At 44.9% G+C, this 23,301-nt stretch overlaps 6 protein-coding genes across 6 annotated transcripts; 4 read left to right on the top strand and 2 right to left on the bottom strand.

Moving 5' to 3' along the window:
- Window positions 1-6: 6 nt before the first annotated feature.
- On the bottom strand, window positions 7-1,843 carry BYT42DRAFT_531854 (cytochrome oxidase assembly protein-domain-containing protein). The gene is made up of 4 exons (XM_051565423.1): window positions 1,257-1,843; window positions 1,000-1,186; window positions 456-926; window positions 7-374 (listed from the first exon to the last, which is right to left on the bottom strand). The coding sequence occupies exons 1-4, from the start codon at window positions 1,715-1,717 to the stop codon at window positions 129-131; spliced, it is 1,365 nt and encodes a 454-aa protein (XP_051423575.1). The 5' UTR covers window positions 1,718-1,843; the 3' UTR covers window positions 7-128.
- On the top strand, window positions 1,824-4,293 carry BYT42DRAFT_568099 (putative diphthamide synthesis protein-domain-containing protein). Its single transcript, XM_051568138.1, has 7 exons — window positions 1,824-2,241; window positions 2,372-2,460; window positions 2,547-2,616; window positions 2,689-2,752; window positions 2,814-2,935; window positions 2,993-3,590; window positions 3,667-4,293. Exons 1-7 carry the CDS (start codon window positions 2,127-2,129, stop codon window positions 3,908-3,910), a joined length of 1,302 nt encoding a protein of 433 aa, XP_051423576.1. The 5' UTR covers window positions 1,824-2,126; the 3' UTR covers window positions 3,911-4,293.
- Window positions 4,294-4,729: 436 nt separating this feature from the next.
- Window positions 4,730-7,827, top strand: BYT42DRAFT_568102 (DIL domain-containing protein). Its single transcript, XM_051568139.1, has 4 exons — window positions 4,730-5,641; window positions 5,723-6,426; window positions 6,492-7,631; window positions 7,717-7,827. Exons 1-4 carry the CDS (start codon window positions 4,900-4,902, stop codon window positions 7,774-7,776), a joined length of 2,646 nt encoding a protein of 881 aa, XP_051423577.1. The 5' UTR covers window positions 4,730-4,899; the 3' UTR covers window positions 7,777-7,827.
- A 1,710-nt stretch (window positions 7,828-9,537) lies between these two features.
- On the bottom strand, window positions 9,538-10,224 carry BYT42DRAFT_319536 (uncharacterized protein). Its single transcript, XM_051563004.1, has 2 exons — window positions 10,046-10,224; window positions 9,538-9,953 (listed from the first exon to the last, which is right to left on the bottom strand). Exons 1-2 carry the CDS (start codon window positions 10,097-10,099, stop codon window positions 9,615-9,617), a joined length of 393 nt encoding a protein of 130 aa, XP_051423578.1. The 5' UTR covers window positions 10,100-10,224; the 3' UTR covers window positions 9,538-9,614.
- A 7,450-nt stretch (window positions 10,225-17,674) lies between these two features.
- On the top strand, window positions 17,675-19,204 carry BYT42DRAFT_514409 (ribose-phosphate pyrophosphokinase 3). Its single transcript, XM_051565195.1, has 4 exons — window positions 17,675-18,423; window positions 18,507-18,819; window positions 18,888-18,949; window positions 19,006-19,204. The coding sequence occupies exons 1-4, from the start codon at window positions 17,888-17,890 to the stop codon at window positions 19,055-19,057; spliced, it is 963 nt and encodes a 320-aa protein (XP_051423579.1). The 5' UTR covers window positions 17,675-17,887; the 3' UTR covers window positions 19,058-19,204.
- A 3,098-nt stretch (window positions 19,205-22,302) lies between these two features.
- On the top strand, window positions 22,303-23,202 carry BYT42DRAFT_545624 (uncharacterized protein; the record flags this gene model as incomplete). Its single annotated transcript, XM_051565824.1, has 4 exons — window positions 22,303-22,467; window positions 22,532-22,583; window positions 22,657-22,695; window positions 22,796-23,202. 4 exons carry the CDS (start codon window positions 22,303-22,305, stop codon window positions 23,200-23,202), a joined length of 663 nt encoding a protein of 220 aa, XP_051423580.1.
- Window positions 23,203-23,301: the final 99 nt, after the last annotated feature.

Genomic DNA, 23,301 nt, shown 5'->3' on the forward strand with positions numbered 1-23,301 from the left:
CTTTTTGTGAGCATCATTCTTTGCCAAGCAACTAATGACGGTTCAATCTGTGATATTCTATCTTTATTATGTGGGAGGGTGTAAAAAGGAGAAAATGATAATAAGTTATTGTTTAGACTTTTGAGTGTTTACAAAGGCACTCTGCGTAGGGCATGGACTAGCCACATGTTGGAGGTCAAGAGAGCCAATGCACCTGCTTGATGAGCGGCGGCCAATTCAATGGGAACCATGTAAATAAGGGTAGTGATACCCAATGTCACTTGGATAATCACCGTGCCCATCAACGCATTGACGGCCATGCGCACATTCTTTGGCAACGGAAGACGGCGAGAGTAGAACCATAAAGCGGTTGCAGCCGTAGCCGTGGTTTCAGCCTAGACACACCATGACAAAAATAAAATATGAGCCACACTGTGTGCTTTTTCTTTTTTTTTTTTTTTTTTTGCAAAACTTACCAAAGTACGGTGATCGAATTGAACAGTGGTAGGGTTTTCCAAGAAATTGCGCCATTTGCCCTTGTCGTTGGGTTTGACATAAGCATCGGACCATAATTCATCCTTTGGAGGTACAAGACCTTCACCCATCATCGGCCACTCGTTGTAGATCAAACCGGCATCCAGTCCGGCCACCAATCCACCTGATAACAGAGTCACCAACACCAAACCTGCCAAACCGTGCGTGAGACCACGGAATCGTTTCAGGGCCGGGCTATTCAACATGGAAGCGGTTGAAGCTGGGTAAGTGCCAGTCGCCAGTTTATGCTGACGCAAAATATCCGCCGCCACCAGAATCGATGAACCATAAATGGCCACGGCCGTCGCCAAATGGGCCGTCAAACGGTACTGACTCACACGAGGCACAGCTCCGGGTTCCTTCATCAAGGCTTCTGAAAGACCCGATTTCACCATATACCATCCCATGAAACCCTACCACACCACAAAAAGAAAGATCAGCCTCTTCAAATCTTTCACCACTTTATCTGCGCTTCTCGCATGTTACCTGGAATCCCAAAAGAGCGGTGATACCAAAGGTCTGTTTGGCGACTCGTTTCGTCATGTAACCGCGACTAGCAAAGAACAGACCAGGAATAATAAATGTGGCACCAATGAAACGACCAATCATGCGATGAGACCATTCCCAATAGAAGATGTTTTTGAATTCTTCGATTGTCATATGACGGTTCAAACTATTCCAATTGTTCAGGTCAATCCCATGCCTTCCAGTCTTCCCTCTGGCGTCGCCAATTCCTCTCTTACATTTTATATTCCGGGAATTGTTTGTATTTTTCAAACTCTTCTTCCCATTCCTGTTGGGATCGCGGGGGCTTCATGCCTGAAATCACGTTCCATTCAACGATGGACAGACCACTTTCGGTGAGACGAGTTAGACCGCCTACTACGACAATCGCATAAACCAGACCCGCATTGAAATAAAGCCAATAAGCCACGACCGGTTTCGTGACGGTCGGGGTAGCCTTGGTCACGGTTTGAGCAGCTGTCGCCGTGGCTGCCGGTGGAGTGATAGTGGCCGTGGTCAGGAATCGTCGGCTTGATGCCGAAACCCAGGACGAAGACCGACCAAGAGGCCGCAGCTGTCGCGCAGTACAACCCAGCAAGGTACGACTTTGTTGCACCCAACGTTGATTCACCAATGACGCGGTGCGCGCCACCCCATGGCGTTGACCAAGATTCAGTAGGGTTCGTAAAGTGGCACTCATTATACAATGTAACTCATGGAAAACAAGAAAAAAAAATGTGGCCTGAGATTCACCCCTTCCTTTACAATCCCAAAAACTCCGTGACTGGATTTTAAAACATCCCACCGTCCCCTTTGAGCTATGCTGAATGGTTTATTAGCATGGCATTAGGCAAGCTGTTGACAAATAAAATCAATTTGCATCGCTGTCAAGTATTGATATATATTTCTTAAATTATACACACAGTTCACTGCATTTCGTGATATTGTGTTTGGAGAACCGATTTTCTAATGGCATGGGTATCGTCGACAATAAGCTTTTTTTTATTCGTGGCGGTGACACAAACCGAGCGGTGATTTGGGGCCGGTTGACATGACGGGTGGCTTGGGAAATTATCGCCCGCTCTCTTCTCACTTTTCCCACTTGCACTATGGCCACCACCCAGGAGAAGCCCAGAAAACGATTCGTCGGTCGAGCTCGTAAGACTCAGAATATTGAAGCGGAAGCCGGTGGAGCCATTGAAGATGGAGCAGTTGGATTCGCAAGTACGTAGAACTTATTCATTATTGGCACCCTTTTTTTTTCCTTTTTTACTGCGGAAAATTGGAGGGAAAAATGAATGCTGATCAAGGAACCGGACATGCTCATTTAAAACCTCTTTGAATCGGCCTTTAGAGGCACCACGATCCCGAGCTGGACGAGTGATGAATCAAGTGCCTGATGAGATTCTCAACGATGCCTTACTCAACAAAGCGATTGAACAAGTGAGTGTGTAACAGAACAAAAAAAAAATTGACAAACGGCATAAATTTTTCCGCTTTTTCTGACTCGCCCGTTTTCCTGCTTCCAGATTCCTTCCAACTACAATTTCGAAATCCATAAAACCGTGTGGCGAGTACGACGAGCCAATGCCAAACGAGGTATATATATTTCTTGACTCCATAAAACATGCGAAACATGGGGATCTCATGGACTTTTTTTTCCTCCTCTAGTCGCTCTTCAACTGCCGGAGGGCTTAATGATGTTTGCCTGCGTGTTGGCTGATATTCTTGAAGTGTAAGCAGCATAACCAAAATGGATCGAAGATGGAATTGTTATACTGACTTGGGTTTGATAGCTTCTGCCAAGCGGAAACCTTGATCATGGGCGATGTGACTTACGGCGCCTGCTGTATTGATGATTACACGGCACGGGCCTTGGGATGCGATTTTCTCGTTCATTACGGACACAGTTGTTTGGGTATGTTGATAAACCAATGACACACCGGACATGGATAGCGTCCTCATCGTATTGTAGTGCCCGTCGATATTACTGAAATCAACACGCTTTACGTTTTTGTCGATATTGGCATTGACACGGATCATTTCATTGCCACCATCAGAAAGAATTTCGAACCTGGCAAAAAGTTGGTGCTTGTAGGCACCATTCAGTTTGGAACCGCATTGCAAGCGGCCCGTACAGCGTTGGCTGACACTTATCAAGTGGTGGTACCTCAATCCAAGCCTTTATCGCCTGGTGAGATTCTTGGCTGCACCTCACCAAAGATGCCGGGTATGGATGCTATTGTGTGTATCGGTGACGGCCGTTTCCATCTTGAATCCATCATGATTCATAATCCCGAACTACCTGCTTTCCAATACAATCCTTATGGCAAAACGTTCACTCGCGAACGCTACGATCACGAGGAGATGTACTCTTTGAGAAAACATGCGATCAGCCTTTCCAAGCAGGCCAAGAAATTCGGTCTCATTTTGGGTACCTTGGGACGACAGGGCAAACCGTCCATCATGGAATACCTGGAACAAAGCATTCGTGAGGCAGGCAAAGAATCAGTCTTGGTCCTGTTGTCTGAAATTTTCCCCGGTAAACTTTCCCAATTTGATGATGTCGATGCGTAAGTACACTTTCGTTGACATTTGATATGACTTTTGGCCGTGTGCGGTAGCTAAAGGGTGAATCCCTTTTAATAGATGGATCCAAATTGCGTGTCCTCGATTATCCATCGATTGGGGGTATGCGTTCCCCAAGCCTTTATTAACGCCATATGAAGCGTCGATTGTGTTGGACAAGGCCAAATGGCAAGATGTCTATCCCATGGATTTCTATTCCAACGAAAGCTTGGGACCTTGGACGCCGAATCATGGTCGCAATGTGCAACGAGCACCACGAAGAAGAGATCCCAAACCCGCTCCTGCTGCTTCTCTCCCATCATAGACAAATCCCTCCTTTTTCACATCCAATCCATCCATCGCTTTTTGTTTTTGTGTTTTATTCCTCATTGTCATGAATTTGAATCCATGGTCATTGTATTGTTTTTTTATCGTCAGGCTAGTATACAGTATTCCTACAGACTTTGCTTACTGCTTAACAAGCCATTGAATTTTTCGCATCACCAGTTTGCTCGTATGGGATATGGTTTTCCCTCCCAGTTTATCGTTTTTTCATTGGATCAAAAAAGCCCTCCATGTAAAATATATCAGACGTTCTTTGTTAGAGCGTTGCTAGCCGTGGGTCACCAGACTGTCTAAATTTAGTCTCAAGATATTGCGATCATTCGATGCTGATGCAGAAAAAGAAGGAAACATTTTCGGTAAAAGATGAAAAGCCAATCTTTCGTATGTGCACAAAATTTTTAATAAGGCGTATCGCTCCACGTGTGGCGTCGTCAAATAGGGGGCATTTGTACAATTTAGTAACAGTGCGCCACGCCTTCAATCCCCGACTCATCAGCCTAAAATGGCAGAAAGCCTTTAACAGCATGGATCATTTCTGTTATTTCACATGGTTGTAAAAAGAAAAAGAAAAAACGGTCATTCTTAAAACAAGCACAAGTATATTATCAACTGATAAAAGAATGGGTCTCCGCGCAGCCTAGTGTATTAAAACAGTGCAGAAGCAGGTATGAATGATGGTGAATAATAAACTTCAACCATGAAGCCATGGTGACAATGGGAAAAAACCAATATTATGCAAGTCCCTGAAGAAGACTCCATCTCCCTTTTCGTTGTCGTCCTTTTTTTTTTTTTTTTTTTTTTTTTTTTTACCATCGTTGCAACTCAGCCGTACAACACTGTAATATAATATGGATTGTATTCCTGTTCATTTTCTTTTTATCTTTACAGCGATTCTTTTTAATTTTCTCTTTTTCACATCTTCTCCTGGCTTTTTTTTTCTCTTTCAACTTGCCTAATTGGCCAATAATAATGACAGATCCATCCATAAGCGCCTTGGCGCATCGGCGCATGTTAGCCAATCAACGTCCGTACTCCATATTACATATAGATACAAACGGAGCGATACCCAAAAAGAAAGAACACTCGTCTCCTGCTCTGTCAGCGGTTGGCCGCAAGCGCACCAACATCTCGGTCCCACCGTGGCAGGCAAAAGGGTCCGATGCTATGACTCGAGAAGAACTTTCGGCTAAAATTGCTGATAATTTTCAAGAATTCAGCGCCATGCTGAATCAATTGTCGGTTCCTGAACCGCCTCGTCACCGACCTCCACCATCTCATACACCGTCGTTGGCGCCTTGTCAGCAAGATACCATACCATCACGAAGTTCGACATCATCGTCAGTGTCCATGTCAACGACATGGTCCTTGTCATCGCTGTCGTCAACGTCAACGGGCCCGGACGATAATGATCCTTTTCTATCAACGGTCCTCAACAGACCACCCGTAGCTGCGGAGCATGGATACTGCGCTGATAGTACGACCCACGCTCAGGGAATATCACGAGCGCATAAAGAATTAATCCGCGCTGCATGCACCGGAAACCTCACTAAACTGGCTGCATTGCAAGACGATCCAAGTTTTGCGGTGATGAGCAACACAAGCGATCCTGATACGGACATGACACCGTTAATGTACGCATCGTACTTTGGCCATATTTCCGTCGTTCAGCCGTTGTTGAGAGCGTCAGTGGACGTCAATATGCAGGATGCGAGTAAGTGAATTGTGACACAAAAGAATGGAAGCAGTAACACAGAACTGACTAAATGATCTCCCGTCATTGGCCCCATCTTAGAGGGTTGGACAGCATTGATGTGGGCAGCTGCTGGACATCAGAAAACCACAATTCAACTACTATTGGCTCACGGAGCGTCACCGCGTATACAATCGAAGAGTGAATGCACAGCCGCTGATTGGATCCTTGCAGAGTATGGTGATCTCTTGGGCTTGGTAGGCGAATCATGTAAACGCCAACGCCAGCGCCAACATCGACGTCAACAAATCAAGACGCCGCGACATACAGCCAAAGTCAATAGCGTAAAACGACCATCCACTAGCCCCAATTCCCGCCCCGAATCCACAGGATACCATCCATGTGGCTTTGATCCGTACACTCAATTCATGATCGAGCAAGAGCACGATCGCAAGGAAGAGTTCAGTAACCACGACGATCCATTACTCGATACCACACCACCATCACTGATACACGAAGACGAAGAAGGATTGGATTTAAGCGAATGCAAAGCCAGTTTCCAAAGCATTCTGACGTTTGATTGGGATCGTTGCTGGCATGATCAAATGTTTGTCTTTTCAAAAACGGATATTTCATACATTCTGGAATGTGCGACCGATGTGAAACTGCCCGTGACGAAGCAAGATATGTGGGTACCAGCGAATATCCTGTTTCTCTGTTCTCGATATGCTTGTCACTACTCTGAAATGGACCTACTACGCGATTTCCTTGACGCCGCTATCCTCAAAGTAACCAAAGTGATCAAGGTCAGTGCTACCGCCCATATGCAATGTCAATAGCAATGGTTTTTAATTGAGAGTATGGGTTATAGGCTGCCGCACGTGATGTACATGCATTATGTTTTTGGATGGCCAATATGTGTCGACTTGTCAGTTATATTAAAAAGGATTTGTGTCTAAGTGGTGTCACTAGTCAAGAACAGATGCGGCTGGCCGAAATCATATCCGAGTGCTACATGCATATCGTTGTATATGGTGAACGACAAATAAGCAAAATGCTTCATTCTGTGATTTTCGATTATGAGCAAGTGGCAATCATGGAAGCGACCGAGTTTGCCGACAGTTGGCACCGATTTTTCCGTCGCAGTCGGCCACGATCTTCATTATCTTCGCTCGAACGGATACCAGACACACCCACCCCAAGGAGCAGTGCTTCCAGCACGTCGCAGCTGACGCCGCGCTCATTAAAGCAATGGCTTTCGTCTGTCTATACCCAGCTAACCACGTTTGAAATCCATCCCGTGATTGCCAAGCAGTTGATGGCCCAGTTCTTCCATTTTATATCCTGCGAAACGTTTAATGCTATCCTCAATAACAAACGCTATTTATGCCGTTCCAAGGCCCTCCAAATTCGTATGAACCTGTCGGCCCTCGAAGAATGGGCGAGGGAAAACAAATTACCGATGCATCCTGCCAATCCTCTTCAACCGGTGATTCAGTTACTGCAGCTTCTGCAGTGTCTGTCAGGTTTATCGGACCTAGCTGTCTTCAAGCACAGTCTCCAGGGGTTTGACAGGTTGAATCCTGTTCAAGTCAAACGATGCGTGGTGGGATACCGGTACGAAACCAGCGAAGCGCGATTACCGGAAGAAATTGAACAATACGTCATCCAGCTCGTGGACGAAACGCAAGACCGACGTCAATCAACCGACAGCACACGGAGTGCGGCTTCGATTCGAAGACAGTCCATGAAATCCTCGGCACGACGAACCAGTGTGCCAACGTTAAGCAATTTGGTGATGTCAAACGCCGTAACCTCGCCGCGTAACTCCATGCAACGCGACAGCTTTGATATGCTGTCTTACCATTCACTAGAAGAAAACCAGGAGGATGATCCCGAACTTGAGCTTGCTGAACGACGAAATTCTCGGTACCTGCTACCGTTTTCACTGGCGACGAGTACGCCTAGCTCCAACCACACCCACTTAACGACGAGCAACTTGTCTGATATGCCTTCATGCGACGCCATTTACCAAGAAATTAAGCGCAAAATCTTGCTCGAGAAATATGACAAGGACGTTTATACCGTCGTACCTACCCTATCCATGCAATGGCTGGAACGGCTTGATCGCAAAAAGGCCAAGAAATCCTCACTAAAGTAGAAATCTCACCTATTTTGATATGCTTTTTTTTTTTTTCAATGATACCCAAACTACATTTCTTTTTTCTTTTTTATTGTACTCATAAACATGCACGAACAACGGTCACCGATGTATCCCCTAATACTCTACTCATCAAACCCACGCCTCTAAGTTTTGAATGACTTTTGATGCGCGTAACAAGGCACTTGCAAGAAATTTTACCAAAATTAAAGGAAGCCCGCCGACACCCTTGGAAAAGGTGATAGGGGCGAGTGTCAATTCGGCGGTTAGTCCCACACCAAGGTGACCAGAGCCTACTTCTTGTCTGGATTCTTTTTTTGGGGGGTTTGAGCCCCTTGACGATCTCGGCCCATTTGTCACGGACATCTGACAACCGATGGTCCCGAGTCAGGCCAATAAAGTCCATGCAGAAGAGATGATCCTGTTTTTGTTTTTAATATGTCATTCAGCGAGTACGATTATATCAAGTATCAATCGACATTGATAACATTATTTTGATTGGAACGATAATATACGGGTTTGGCAATACGACGACGATGAGCTTCCCATAGCAAAAGGAAGCATTTTACTGTACGATGAACAGAGACATTTTACGTTGTATGTGTTACCCACCATTTTTATGGTTGCTGAACGTGCTCTCTCATCAGGAGTGCTGTACGGCTTGTTTAGATTTGATGTCAGCGGACCACGCCGTCATATTTTGGGCGTCTACCCCAGCACGGACATCGTTCCCTTTTAATGCAACAAGCAATGTAGGCGTCAGTACACTGCAATTTAATAAATACAAACAGGAGAAAAAAATGACTGGAAATAGAGCACGATTTCAATACCATGAAACGTTATCAGACGATTTTCATATTCCTTTCATGAAACGGAGCACAAGTAAATTTAGGACATTTTTCATGGTGACGACGAACAATCTCGACGATGGAAATTAAGAAACGTCAGACAAACTTTGCCTTTTCTGTCTTTGAAAAGATCGGGGGCAGCTTTTCTGGCCAGACCGCTTGAAATTGATCCATACCAAAGAATAGCCGGTTACGGGTTTCATGTTTCCCTTAAAAACGGAATAGCGTTGAATTTGGTAGTGATGAACAGCACGCCCTCTTCCGGTCATGGACGAGTTGACGTGGCAACTACCTTGTAGAGTTTCAATAGTGGTATGCTATGTCCCAACGGATAACTCATGGTGGATAGTTGCTAGAGCGTCTTTATCAAGCCATGCAATAACATTCATCTCATGTATCTAAATTTATTTTAATGAATTGGCGCTAAACAACAAAAAACGTGCAAGTCGACGGCGATTTTTTTTTCATATCAACCTTTTTTGTTTGCCAGGTCGCGCTTTGAAAATTCGACCAAAGCATGAATTGGAAATGTTTCGTCGTCGGTTGGATCACGTCATATTCATGGAGAGGGGGACCTGTTACACAGCCCCGGCAACGGTTCCCTCATTCTTTTTTTTTTTTGAGAAAAGGGGCAGGCTTAACCGTAATCTCAGTAAGATACGCGACACTCTTGGATGTACTCGATTCAAGCCAAAATTCTAGGCACTGCTTGAAAACGATGTTTTCCCCCTTGTTCCATGTTTTCCATTTCCTAAAAACGACGATTCATAAGACTTGCAAGTCCATTCCATCCCAAAAGCTTCCGGGACGGTCGGTGACCCTCACACACTGATTAAAAATACAAAAATGGACAATGATGTCATTGGGAAAAAAAGTAAGCTAAATTTCGTGCATACCCAAAAAAAGGAATGAGGAGACTTTTTTTTGGAAGAGGATATTTACATGATGGGTATTTGAAAAAAGGGGAATAAATGGAAATTACAGATCAAAAAAAGATACTACTACGGTCGACTGGGGATGCAAGCAATGTAGAAGATGACGTGATGGATGATTTTCGTAGTTTGTTCATAGACCATGCAGCTTCTAGTTCGAGTAGGGAAGGCGATGAGGACGAGGATGTACTGCTGAGTGAGAATGAGTAGTTTGGAATAGGAGACAGGGGCGGTGAACTTGACTGAGATGAGGAACAGGACGATGATGTTGTGGATGACACAATAGGAGATGAACGAGGAAAGTTTTTGAATTCGGCATAGTCGTAACCGAGAAGAGGATGGTGATTTAGCGCATCGGCTTTGAGGCACTGTTCACTGCAGTAGAGTGAATTCTAGAAAATCCCATGCTAAAAGGTGAGCTATAAGGCACATCACACAGCATAATAACAGCGTCTTTAACATAAAACTAAAAAATAAAGCTTACCGAAAAGGAACTAATGGCATTGTCACAATAGGTGCACCAGTTGAGGTCGCTCATGATAAAGTATATGGGTTAAGGAAAGAAATAAAGAGGTCCTTTTTTGAGTCTTTTAGACTTTGGCAAAGTCGGCAAAACGCAGCATCCCACACCGGCTTTATATAGTCCAGGAAGGGAGAGCCTTCGGAGCCCTGATGATCAGGTTTCCCACCGGCCCACTCCAAAGCATGAACCTTTCATTGGCTTATGGTTGCATTCGGATAAATCAGCCAATGAAAAACCTCTCGAGAAATACGCTCATCATTTTCCAATGCACTCCAATCAATATAGCCCAGCCAATCACACATGCGCAAAATCCGCCAAGCGGGTCGTGTCTGAAAAAACTCCATCTCTGGATAACAACTTGCCGCACCGAATCGCATTACTTATCTGTGCCACATGGACTTTTTTTTTTAATAAAGTTGCGCTTTATTTTTTACGACCAATGAACGTGGTTTTCGAATGAGGATCTCCGCTCCAGTCAGCTCGAATGAAATATCGTAAAAGAAAACCTAAAAATCTCTGTACTTGAAGACAGAGAAAAAAGTAAGTCGAAAGAAGAATGAGTTAAGGGAGCCACGCTAAATTTGGAGATAGGAGGCGAGCAGAGAGGACAAACGAATGTATGGTTGAGGTGAGAGATCAGAGACGACGACACGATGGAGGTGGGCCAGAATCTATTGCTGAAGATCGGAGTCTGCGTGTCCAGTAAGGATGTAGGAATGTGGCCAACCAGGCGTGCTGCTTTTCTTGGTGATCGAGACAGGGAGCGGGGATTCCGCGGTGAGGGTGCATGGAGAGGCCAAAGATGACGTGCCATTACACTACTATGAATAATGTATCTATTCATAGGCCAAAGCCGATAAAGAACTTTCTTTGCAGATGCCTGTACGTACTGTATTGACGACCCTATTCACTATTTTTAAATCTAGTCAAAGAGTTTTGCTTGAAAATAAAAAAGCAGGTGTTAAAAGAACACCGGTGAAAGCTGACGATCGACTCACAGATCGTAAAGACTGTGAAGGGTTGATTTAGACATTCACTATCGTTCTTCCAACGATGTCTACACGAAGAAAGGGATCTTTGAAGGCAGAATCGTTTGTCACCCATAGGTTAAATAAAAACGGTAAGGTAACTTTATTCATTTGTTTCTGATGAAGCTTTCAGCCTTCGAGCTTTCTCTTGGTTTGTACTACCAGGTCACGAAGCCCGTTTAATTCAGATAATGCTGCTGTATTCTCCTTGAATCCCTTTGAGGTATCCAGTATTAAGGGTTAATTGCTGCCTGTAGGTTCCAGACTAGGCTGGCAGCTTCTTAATATTGAAGCTATCGGCAGTTGAATGAGACCAGCTGTCGTTTGTGGCGATTGTAGACAGCCGAGAAAAGGCCGTGCACCCTATCGATTCTCCAGCTGGTCTCCAAGGTATCAATGTTAAATAGATTAAAACCCTCTGAGAGTGGGATGTTATGAACCACAGCTTACTATGCACAAAACTCCTGTATAATACGGCGCGCTTATAAGAGTCCCGATATTGAACGCTTGCCGACAGATATCTTTGCCGACCGAGACCGTTTGAGCCAGTACAGCAGTTCAAAGATGTGGCCACAATATAAAAATAGTTTCGTAAATACAACGTTGTATTAGGAATACTCCATAGTAACCTATCTTAATAGATGACCGTTCGCACAAGGTATTCTGACGGAGTAGATAATACAACCGGTTGGTTGCTCTGGTTACGCGATCAGACACTGGCAATTAGTTCTTGAAATTCTTCTTTCGCTGCAAGCTTCCGACATATGTGTGCGCCTGCACAGGCTGGCCAAGGAGTTGAGCAATGACGGCCACCTCATTCGACGCGCCAAGACGGTTGCTTGTCAAGAGTCGAAAACCCATGAAAAAATTGAGTACATCTGAGTAATAAAACGCCTTTACAAGAGAACCCAAACCAGGGAACATGGTGGAGAGAATCCCCATGTTTACAGCTGATTGATAACCTTGGCGGTCATCCGAGTACTACAAGCCATCAGCATCCTGATTGTGGGAGGCGGTAAAATCAGAGTAAAACAAAAAAAAAAAAAAAAAACCGAAGCACCAAGACAATCGTGAAGAAAAAATGCGAAAACTGAATATTAGTAGGCATCGAACAAAAATAGGAAAATACAGAGATGGAGAGACGATTATGAATTTTGCGTGTGGTTCTTAAAATTTGGAAATGAGATGATATTGTATTTTTGTTTAGTACAAGATTATCTTGAAACAATTTTCGCCAACAGCCTCAACATCCACAAGCTGTCGACCTCGTCCAGGACTCACAGGCAGTAAAATTGCAGGTGTATCAATCGTTGAATACGGTCCTGGGTCCTACTGACCTGGTATTTACTGATTTTCGGTGCGTGATCCCGGGTCATCGCTTTACGATCCAGATGTACAACGCAGAAAGGTCCAGGAGATATTCCTCACGCTATAATGCTGGAGTGTCCTCCATCTGGTGGTACGCCGAAAAACCCATCATGGGAGCCCTAACCTTCAACGACCAAACATCCACAGCAACCGCCTATTGGGAAGCCAAACAGATTCATCCAACCTGTGAGATCGCCAATGAACGGCGGGTCCAGGACTGAGATCCTTATCATCAATTGTTCACGTCTGCTGTCGAATAATATCACGACCAACTTTCATGTATGGATCTCCAGTTCATGGACCAACACCGACAACTGACCCTGTCGCCTATTGACCCTATCACACGAATGAACGATTCGCGGAGGGGTTTCCCTCCATGACACCATCATTGTATACAAGAAACTCCCGTACCGTCGCGCAAACTATGTTCTCCATGCTACCATCAAACCATGGATCAATATGAACACCTATCCACAGCAAAAGATTACGGGCGGCGCAGCTACACAACCCGAGCACTTATGCCAATTAGCTCATCGCGCCTGTTGGCACCCCGGACTGGGCACAACATTTCCACGGCGGTCGCCGACACACAACCAATGTCGCCGAATGAAGCCTGAATCAGTAAGGACAAGGTAAGAGTTGGGCTGGCCTTTACGGAGGACTTTTGGTATTAATCTATATTTTATCTATGTTTCTAGATCTGGTGTCGCCAAGGATCAGCAAGTCGTTTGCCGCGTGTCTCTTAGCAATGTCAGGGCCAGCTCAATAATTTCCGACGACTGGTGTCCACCGTGATGATCAGCGCCGTTGGACTGCATCCGAGGGGACCATATTCAAACCAAAACGGCGCCGATCCACCTCCCCCCCCCCCGCAACACTCTCATGCCTGACATTGCGACAGAGCACGCAGTAGGACCCGTTGTACCGTCGTTCCCAAAGATGTATTATGATGCCAAAAACAAAAAAAGTTGAAGAAAAACAAAACAATAAAAAAAAAGAACCAAAAAAAAAAGAAAACAAATGACAATGGGAACGATGGGAAGCGGGTCCCAGGTGGGTGTCCACCTGAACCAAAGAGGCACAGTGGGTGGCTGGGAAGGGGATCGAAGCTTTTGAGTCGACCGTCCTCTTCCCTTTGTTTCGCGAGTTGTTTTTCGGCTTCTCCTGGTCAGTCTCTTCTGGTGGTTCATGAGTACGGGATTTCGATGATGCCTCTCAGCACCGAGGCGCGGTGTAGCTCAGCAAGAACTCCAGGTCCCCGGGCTTGCCGACGATGCCATACCTGTAGCCCTATCTTACGTCGGCCCGCCTGTCGTCCGTCTTTTGATCGCACCAACCGCTGTCGAATGCGGATGCTCAACCGGTATAGGCTGCCCCACCACGAAGCGCCAGGCCTGCCGCTGTTTGTTAAAAAACCGCACTTTTTGTGCGGTACCATGAAGCAGGGGGGAAAGGCAAAAAGAGAAAAGGCAGCCTTTCCCCCCATCACCATGATGACCAAAAGCAGCGACGGCAACCTGGCGTTTGTTAAAAGAAGCAAGTGATTTTGCCATTGGAGTAGTCCTGCCGGCAAGAGTATCCGCTGTTTACCGGCAGCAACCGGTGCGGTCTGGGGCGGCAGGTGGGGTTTGACGTGGGCTTGGGCTACAGGGAGGCTAGGCAAGTCCAAATGGGTGGGCACTTTTTCCAGCCAGGGCCTGGAGTGGCCACACCACAAGCGCGCCTTGAGAGGCTAGGGTCCGGGAAAGTGGAGCCAGGCCATAATCGTGTGGCACGCTCGGTCAAAATTACAGGGTAAGGAGAAGGCACAAATGAAAGCTCGTGATTAACAATAATGTCGTGTCTATGTTCAGTGTTAGGTTGTTGGGCTATAGAGATTGGATTACTACAATTGATCCGATCCAAAAGTGTCCTGAGGGGATTGGGGGTACTAATCTTTGTAGTTTTGTAGGGGTGTGACTAACCCTTTTTTTTGTAGGTTGGGGTACTAACCTTTGTGATTTTGTAGGGATGTTACTAACCCTTTTTTTTTTTTAACAGCTTCGATCCGGCGGTGGAACGATCCGAAGCGAGAGTAACCAGCTAAGTCTTCTGGGGAAATTGGTCTTCTTTCAGATTTACTCACTACTTCTTGTCATAGGTACTTGGTTCGTCATTGCATCAACAAAGTAAAGTATCACCGTTATTCAAATTTTTATTTCGAATTACTCACTGCACTATTAGGTTCCCTGTTCAAAAAGTACGCCGCATGAATACAAAAGATAAGATAACATACATTGAATGATTTTTTTTTTTTTTTTTTGAATGGGTACTTACTGATATTACACCATTTGAACTCTGGTAGGTACCGCTTGCGGGCTTGGTCCCGCGAAGGCTTATTTTCCGACGAAGACAAGATGTGCACCTTCCGTACCGATATTGCTAAGTATCTTTATTACTCAGATTTTATTCGAAATTACTTACTACACTACTCTATAGGCTCCGCTTCCATGATAATGCGCAAAGGAAGAAACAGATACGTTGACAATAAGTAGCATTTTTATGAATGGTTACTTACTGATATCATACCCTTTAACGAGCGTTTGAGCATCCGCGAAGACATGGGGAATCAAGTTACCGACGAAACTGTGCAAGGGTAAATATATCTGGGGCTATGAAACTACGGATAATGAGTGCTTGGATGATACCGAGTTGTTTTCTTGTGAATGGTAGCACTTGGCCGAAGGATCCACCGGAAGAAGAAGTGACTCAAGTTGCGATGGCTGATTCAGGGCCCGTCGTTTTGCTCAGGCTTGGACTAGGGAACCATGTATGGTGGCACGTGGGTGCAGGCAGAGCGCTGTTGGTAAGACGTCTAAACGACTGCTTGACGGAATCCTTTTCCCGGGACCTCGCAACTGGGTTCAGCAATTGTAAGGATGGGATGACGAATTGATCGGGGGTTTCCATCGATATGGATCCATCTACGGATGATCCATTTTTGGGGATCTGCGGGCACAAGGGATGAAATGATGACTCAAAATCATGCACAACCAAATTCGCTTGTTGAATATTGAAGAGCAAATTTTGCTTGATTATCCATGTTATTTTCAACCAAGCAGTGGCTGCGGTCATTTATTATTTGCATTTATTCAGGCCTTCATTGCCGTGAGCGAAAAGCAACGGCAATAAGGGTCAGTTATCCCTCAGATAAGTATCTTTTTTCTCACGATGATGCTTTTATACTCTCTACTAAACACATTGTCGTAGATCTATTTTACAACATAATTGTCAATCGACAAAACGAAGAACTGGCGACCTGATAGTCGATTCCGAGATTCACTTAGGCTCGCGTCAATCAAGATTCCATTTGTGATCTGTGAAGCTGGTAAAATATAACGAGTTGAGGGCAAAATAGGTTATACTAACGAGTGCGGACTTGGTTACTCTATTCAATTGGACTGTTCTGTGCGATTAATATCTTTGTAAGTAATTATGGTGAATCCCGCCAGCGATGTTCTTGAATGCCCCTTTTACGATGGTTGATCTTCATCAAAGAACTCGAGGTGATCATATCGCTTCAGGTTAAAAGTCACTGAATCATTTTTCATTGCAGTGTGGACATGAAAGTGTATCTGTCCAATGTAAATATTTTTCATTTAGATGAAATTGACTTTTCGATTTTAATTGCTAACTAACCTAATCACATTCGTCACAAAGTAGTGGTAAAGATGCTAGATCACATAAAACATTCAGTTGTGGAAATCTGGCTTCTGGGCGGGACACCCATAGCAGTGGCTCAATTATGTCCTTATGTATTTGTTATCTACTGTGCTGTAGTCGGTGGTAAATGTGAAACCTCACAGTTTATTTTATGCTGCATTCGGCATTGTTCGATACTTCTTTATTCTGTTGCTTCGGCAACAGGCGCGCCCATAACGGTAGAAGCAGCAGCAAAAATTAAGGAAGACGAAAAATTGTATTGTGCCGGAGGGCCCATTTAATATATCATAGTCTGTAATCAGAAATTTTTCATCATCTGGCCAACACATATTTGCAAAAGATCCCGAAAGAGCTTTCCTAGTTCACCCTCAAAGCCTCGCGGTGGCAATATGGGGATCACGAAACAGGCATTTTTGTCACATGGGTCCATGCGGAAACATCCACCAATCAGACAAGCTCCATGCCAGCGCTTCCGAAAAAAATCGGCTGCGCCTAGTCTCCGCCACCAGACGGTTTGTATGCAATAAGCGAAAAAGGAGCATCACCGTCCTATCTATGGTCAGATGGATCTACTTGGAGAGTGAGCATTGCAGCAGCAAGTCCAATGCGTATGGCATTAGCAAGAAAAAAGCGCTCAGGTTTTACAAACACTGCTACTTTTTTAAAGTTTTTTCATTTTCGCCAAGTTGGACAATTTAAGACCAAGGTGCAACCTGCATTCTTGCCACATTTTCTGGCTTTGGATCGGTCCATGTATCGGCTGAACAAGGCCGAAGACACCTCATGCTCGTCAGGTTACAAAGCCATGACAGTTAGTCCAGCTACTTTCTGGTGAATGGAAAGCCATTTGAAACGGTGGAAGCATGGGACCCTCTTCACATTATATGGCTGGCTTATTGTTGAGAGTGTCATTGTCGGGATTTGCTATGACAACCAAAAGAAAAAAGGAAAAGAAAAAATTTATTTGACCGTTTGTGACTCAGTTGACACCAGGATCCCGTGGTCCCGGGCATCGTGTTCCATTTTTTATTTACCCCACATTTACTATTTTGATCTGATGTAAGCTTGAACGTCATAAAGCCGTTTCCACTGTTTTATTATGCTTGTTTATATTCATTTAACTTGGTAGATTTAGCAGACTATGGCTCGCACGTTTCGATGGAATAATCGTTCAATGGAGTGCTTCTACGACAGATCTGCGTAATGTGGAGAATAAGCATTGAAATCCCGATCTCCACTTTTTCATGGCGTGGCCCTCATGACTTGGTTCTCCATACTCCAGTAGACAGCATGTCAATTACATTGTATCTCTATGTAAAACTTTTAAGGTATGCCCAGAAAGTTGGCTCATTTAGGAAATCTGCGAATACAGTTCTACTCTTTTTTGTACTATGTGCGGCTTTGATTCTACAAAAAAAAAAAGACGGGGATTGAATTTCCTGAGATACGACTTTTTTTTTTTTATCATTTCGGGCCACGCTGAGAAAGGTATAAACCATTTTCTTGGTTGCAAATATTCTATACGGCTTCTTTCTTTCCTTCACACATTTGATAAAGAGGGTTTCCTTTGTTTTTTGTTATTCTACAAACGAATATATTCTACTCCTTTTTGTATTGTGTGCGGCTTTGATTCTACCTAATTGGAGCCTTTTTGCCTATCTTTTTCTTTATTCACTTCGCACATTCATTTGAACGTAAAACCGTCATGTCTGATAATTCGATCAAGATCTTCACTGGCAATTCGCATCCCGAGTTGGCGAGCCTGGTGGCCAAGCGTATTGGTATTGATTTAGCCAAGGCGACGGTGATGAAATATTCCAACCAAGAGACCTCTGTGACGGTGGGTGAGTCAGTGCGTGACGAAGATGTCTTTATTATCCAGTCCGGTTGTGGCGAAATCAACGACAACTTGATGGAACTATTGATTTTAATCAATGCATGCAAAACTGCTTCGGCTCGTCGTATTACGGCCGTCATTCCTTGTTTTCCCTATGCTCGTCAGGATAAGAAGGACAAGAGCCGCGCTCCCATCACCGCCAAATTGACCGCCAATATGTTGACCGTGGCCGGCGCCAACCATGTCATCACCATGGATCTCCACGCATCCCAAATTCAAGGCTTCTTCAATATTCCCGTCGACAATTTATACTGTGAACCGTCCATGGTAAAGTATATCTCCACCAAAATCCCTAATTGGACCAATGCCATCATTGTTTCTCCCGACGCTGGCGGCGCTAAGCGGTAAGTCGATGATGACCAACCGAGATGGGGAAGAGTGATTCCGATATGTTGGGCTAATGCGGTTGTCCTGCCTTGTCCATTAGTGCCACATCGATTGCGGACCGATTAAATCTTGACTTTGCTCTGATTCACAAAGAACGCAAGAAGGCCAATGAAGTGTCTCGTATGGTACTAGTGGGAGATGTCCAGAACAAGATTGCGATTTTGGTAGATGATATGGCGGATACGTGTGGCACACTTGGCTTGGCGGCTAAAACGCTAGTGGAAAATGGCGCTGAGAAAGTCTATGCCATCGTCGCTCATGGCATTCTGTCCGGTAAAGCCATCAAAGTGATCAACGAATCCGTAATAGAGAAGCTCGTCGTCACCAACACCATTCCTCATCACGATAAAATGGTAAGGAGCCTTTATTTCACCTACACATTTTGGATGGAGACCCACGTACTTACATTTTGCTATGTTAGGCTATTTGCCCCAAGCTTGATATTATTGACATTTCTCCTACATTGGCCGAAGCGATCCGCAGGTAAAGTTGAGAGTGGGTTGACTCGGGTGAAACCAGCTAATGATAATTTTTATTAGAACTCACAACGGTGAATCCGTTTCCTATCTTTTCTCTCATGTTCCTGAGTAACAATTTTTTTTAATAATCATTCTCTCATAAATTATCATCAATTCACTTAGAATCATAGTCACATGGAGGTCCTTTTCAACCATGATCGTCTCTTTATGGAGTGGCTGATGAACAATGTAGTGCACACCATTGATTCTAAAGCTTTAGAAACGATAACTGAGTGGTTCATGCGATTCCATGAGCTCTAATAGAATGGCGAGCACCAAACAAATCAGCATTATTTTGAGCTGGCATATCGCATAACGATGCATGCGAGCATGTCCTATAGCGTATTTCTCTTGCTACTTCAAATTTCTCCCATACCCTTACGCAGGGATCAAAGCCTAAAATACAGATTCGTAAGGTTTTATGCTGGAGAATGGGTTTGAGTCTCTACTAGCTTGTATGAAAGAGAGGAGCTTTTTCTTTTTTTTGATGTGGTGCCTTAGAAAAAATTTTTGGTGGAAAATGTCGCAGTAAAAATTTCGCCGCACAAAAAATTGGCATGAACCAGCTACAGAACTTTAAAGCACGATATTTGGCTTGCCAGACGTTGATAAACCACATAAACAAACACGAACTTTTTTCTACTCCCATCAAAGGCGCGTGATGACACGCTCAGATGGTTAAAAGCAAGGCACCTTGAGGCAACAAACGCGTCATCATGATCTAAGTGCAGTCGCTGCGGGGTTTTAACATAAGGGGTTCTTTTGCGTTTCATGTGGAAAAAGATAAAAAAAAAGGCCCCGTCCTCTCTTCTTTATTCGCTTTCTCTCTCTCTCTTCTCAAAGAACGACACCGCTTCAAACATGGTTCTACTTACGCAAGGTCTCTACAATGGCGATACCACCCTCGAATACCTTCAAGACGTTATCGGTGGTCCCTGCTCATGCCATGCTCATCTCTCATGCACATGGCGCAGTCGTTCTTCATTCTCTGGCGGCTACCTGGTGTGTCAAGCCCCTTGCCGACGAGACGAGTTTTCTTGCCGACGAGACGGTTTCCTTCCGGCGATACGACTTCCTTCCGACGATACGAGTTCCTTCCGGCGATACGATTCCCTCCGACGGTACGATTCCCTTTCGATGGTCCTCATTTATCCCCCTGCCCCATGTAGTCCTAATCGGGACGCATGGACCTGGTTTGTCGTATAATCGTTAGCCCTTTGACGATTTTGGTTTTCTCCCTCTTCCGGTGGCGAGTTATCACCCGTCCTTCACGTCACAGGTGTCATCGATAACTCGTGTCAACTGGCTGGTGCCTTGTTGCCATGATATGTCGCGCCTGATGACACCGCCCTTTTTTTTCCCTTTGCGTGACATGGGGCAACAAGGATTTTCTTTTTTGCAAAGGCACTAAGGACGAACTGACTGCATGTAGTGTGCAATTTATATCCTTTTTCGCCTTTGCATGATGAACGATGGTAAGCAATTTCAACTACTTTTTCTGTTATTATGAAAATATTATTCATTGCCAAATGATCCGATGACTGACGCCTTTAACATATGGTTTGCCGAGCCGTTTCAAGTAGTGAAGAGCGGGGGTGTCTCCCTTCACGGCACACGATGCGATGCGGTCCTCAATACCTATGTAGCGAGGATAGAGGCGGGCAGCCGCCCCCACGTACGAGACATGCCTGATTGGTGAATAATCACATGCGGGTGTTGCGACAAGGTCAGTCGGTAGCACTTTCTCTGCATCGCCGTGTATTGGACATCCACCGAAGCTAGATCGCGTAATGTTCATCATGGTCGCTCTGTCAGTTTCTGGCTATGCCTTGGCGGTTTTTTGGGGGGCAGGGCAATATCTAGTGAGCTGGCATCTGCCTTGATCGGGTAACGCATTTGGGGACTTTACGCTAAGGAGCCAACCGCAGTCCCGCACTTCCTCCACCATGGGGAAGTGAATCTCTCGGATACCTTTGCTTGTCAAGGTGAAGCCGGAAGTTTCCATTTCGGGGGAGCCTTGCATGCTCTTTCAACAAGCAAACCGTGAGTGGGATGTCGGGTTCCGTCTAGTTTCGACGTACTGGTGTGAGGATTTCCTTTGGTAGTGTAACTGTGTCTATGGTGGGTCACATGCAATTCAGTCGATGCGCCGTCAGTGCGAGTAGGTTAGGTGATACTATGACTTGTCGACTGGTCGTCGATTGAAACGAGGCGGTCGGAGCATGCGGCACGCGAGGATGGATCAGACTCTTTACCTCTGTCTATAGGCGCTGCAGGTAGACGGAAAGGAGGGCTGTAGAGCAGTTTTCCTAGAGGGATTGGAAAGCAATACCGGGGATCTCCAGGCTTGTTTTATACGGGCACACACTGTACACTTCAACCGCCTTCACCACTATATAACCTTGTTCTTATCCACCCTCACAGGTCATGTCTTCCATACATGGTCTGTTCCGGATAAACAAGGAAGATTTCTCCTTCCACCCTTGATCAGCATCATTTTCTTCAGATTATGTCTTCATACATTTTCTGTTTCGATGCAACAAGGAAGATCCCTTCCATTATTTATAATATTTTTGTTTTGTCAATGACAATAATGTCTCTGCGCTTTTATTTAATCTTTGTCGCGCTTTTTCCTTTTTTCTGAAACTCTCTTCTTATTTAACGGCGTTGTTGCTGCAGTTTCACTTTAATTGTCTTGTTTCTTTTTTCCCTCTTCGATGATATTGTCACTAGACCTTTTTGTTTTGCTTTTGTTTTTTTTCTTGAACGTTGTTCCTTTTCTTATTCCCAATCTAACGTTGTAAATCGCCACGGATTTCTTTTTTTTTTTTTTTTCTATTCCCGCTGAATCGTCGTTGTTCACTAGGACGCTGCCATGACAGCGTAAATCTACGCATTCCAGGCTTACGATACATTGTTAAGCATCAAAGCCTTTTACCGTATTTAGGTTCACATATAATATGAACAGTTACAAACACGTGATACAACAAAGAAGAGTATGAGGGCTTGCAGAATGCGTAATGGATTTTTGGCGGGAATCAATTTGGCCCATTTGTTTGTTGACGACTTGATTGCACATTGCAGTACAACACTGCATTGCGTTACACTCTCAATTTCCTTTCCATACGTAATACGATGATGTTGATTATACCTTTTGGAAGCGTCAACTACGGCTCATTGACCTCTCGTTTGCCAGTCGAGGCCAAAAAAGCTTAGTTGACAGTGGCAAGTAGGGTGGCTTAGTGCCGAGACCTGAGGGATTTACCCAATTTGGAGTGAGACAGGATGAGGTCGCTTTTTTATTAACCGATTCTCGTCATGCTGTCGACATTAGTGCGAACAAGTCGGGCTGTAGTACATGGTCGACTTTATACCACGGCCACTGTCACGGAAGCGGCCAAAGAAACCAAAAGACTTGTCTACACAACCCCCAATGCGGCTCTCGTCCGGTTCCTGAAACTGTTCTCAGTGTCAACACTTGGTGTAAGGATGCACAGGGTCTCCATTCGCATGACCCAATGCACTCATTGACTTCTTGCGGCAATAGATCTCTTCTTTATCAGCTCCGGCGGTCATGTACTTTTGGGACTCGCCTGCCAGTAAGCTTTCACTGTGGTTTGTGTGTATCATTATTCTTTTGCCTAACGTTATGATTTTTTTATTTACTTATAGTTCAAGCATCGGGTATTAACGAGTACATGTTTCTCGGTGGTGAGTGTTTGACATACAACTGTCGTCTTCTTGGTTCAATGTTTGTTAATAAGAAAAGAATCCACAATGCGCTATGTCATATTGCATTCTATTTCCACAGCTCTCGTTGCCAGTACTTGCTCTACCGGGGCGCTCCATTATGTCTTGTCCCCTTTTGTCAATAATATTTATCTGCATACATCCTCATCCCCTTCGGCGAAAAAAGAAATGAATGCCATCTCGCCCAACACCGTCATCACACTCGAAACACTGGATATCGCAGCTCGACGCAAACAAACGACGCTGCCCCTGCGGAATTTAGCCCCAGCTCCCGGCATTTTTTCTACGTGGAAAGTCCCCAAGAAAGTATTGCAGAAACAGCTGGCTCAGGAACAACGGACCGGCGCTTCTTCGCCTATACGCCAAACTCGTTTCTGGCTGGACCAGCGTGGGCTGGGCGATCAACAGGCGATGAGCAACATTGTACGTGTGATTCAAGACAACGATCGTCGCCGACGACTCGTTTGATAACGGAAAATATTAAAACTGCATGGCTTCATTCTTTTCTGTACGTGCTTTGGATTTACGTGGTTTGCGTGGCGATTGCACTTTTTGATCGTTTGGAAC

The sequence above is a fragment of the Radiomyces spectabilis genome (genome assembly GCF_025331425.1).
Source record: "Radiomyces spectabilis strain NRRL 2753 chromosome Unknown BYT42scaffold_6, whole genome shotgun sequence".
NCBI classification, from domain to species: Eukaryota; Fungi; Mucoromycota; class Mucoromycetes; order Mucorales; family Radiomycetaceae; genus Radiomyces; species Radiomyces spectabilis.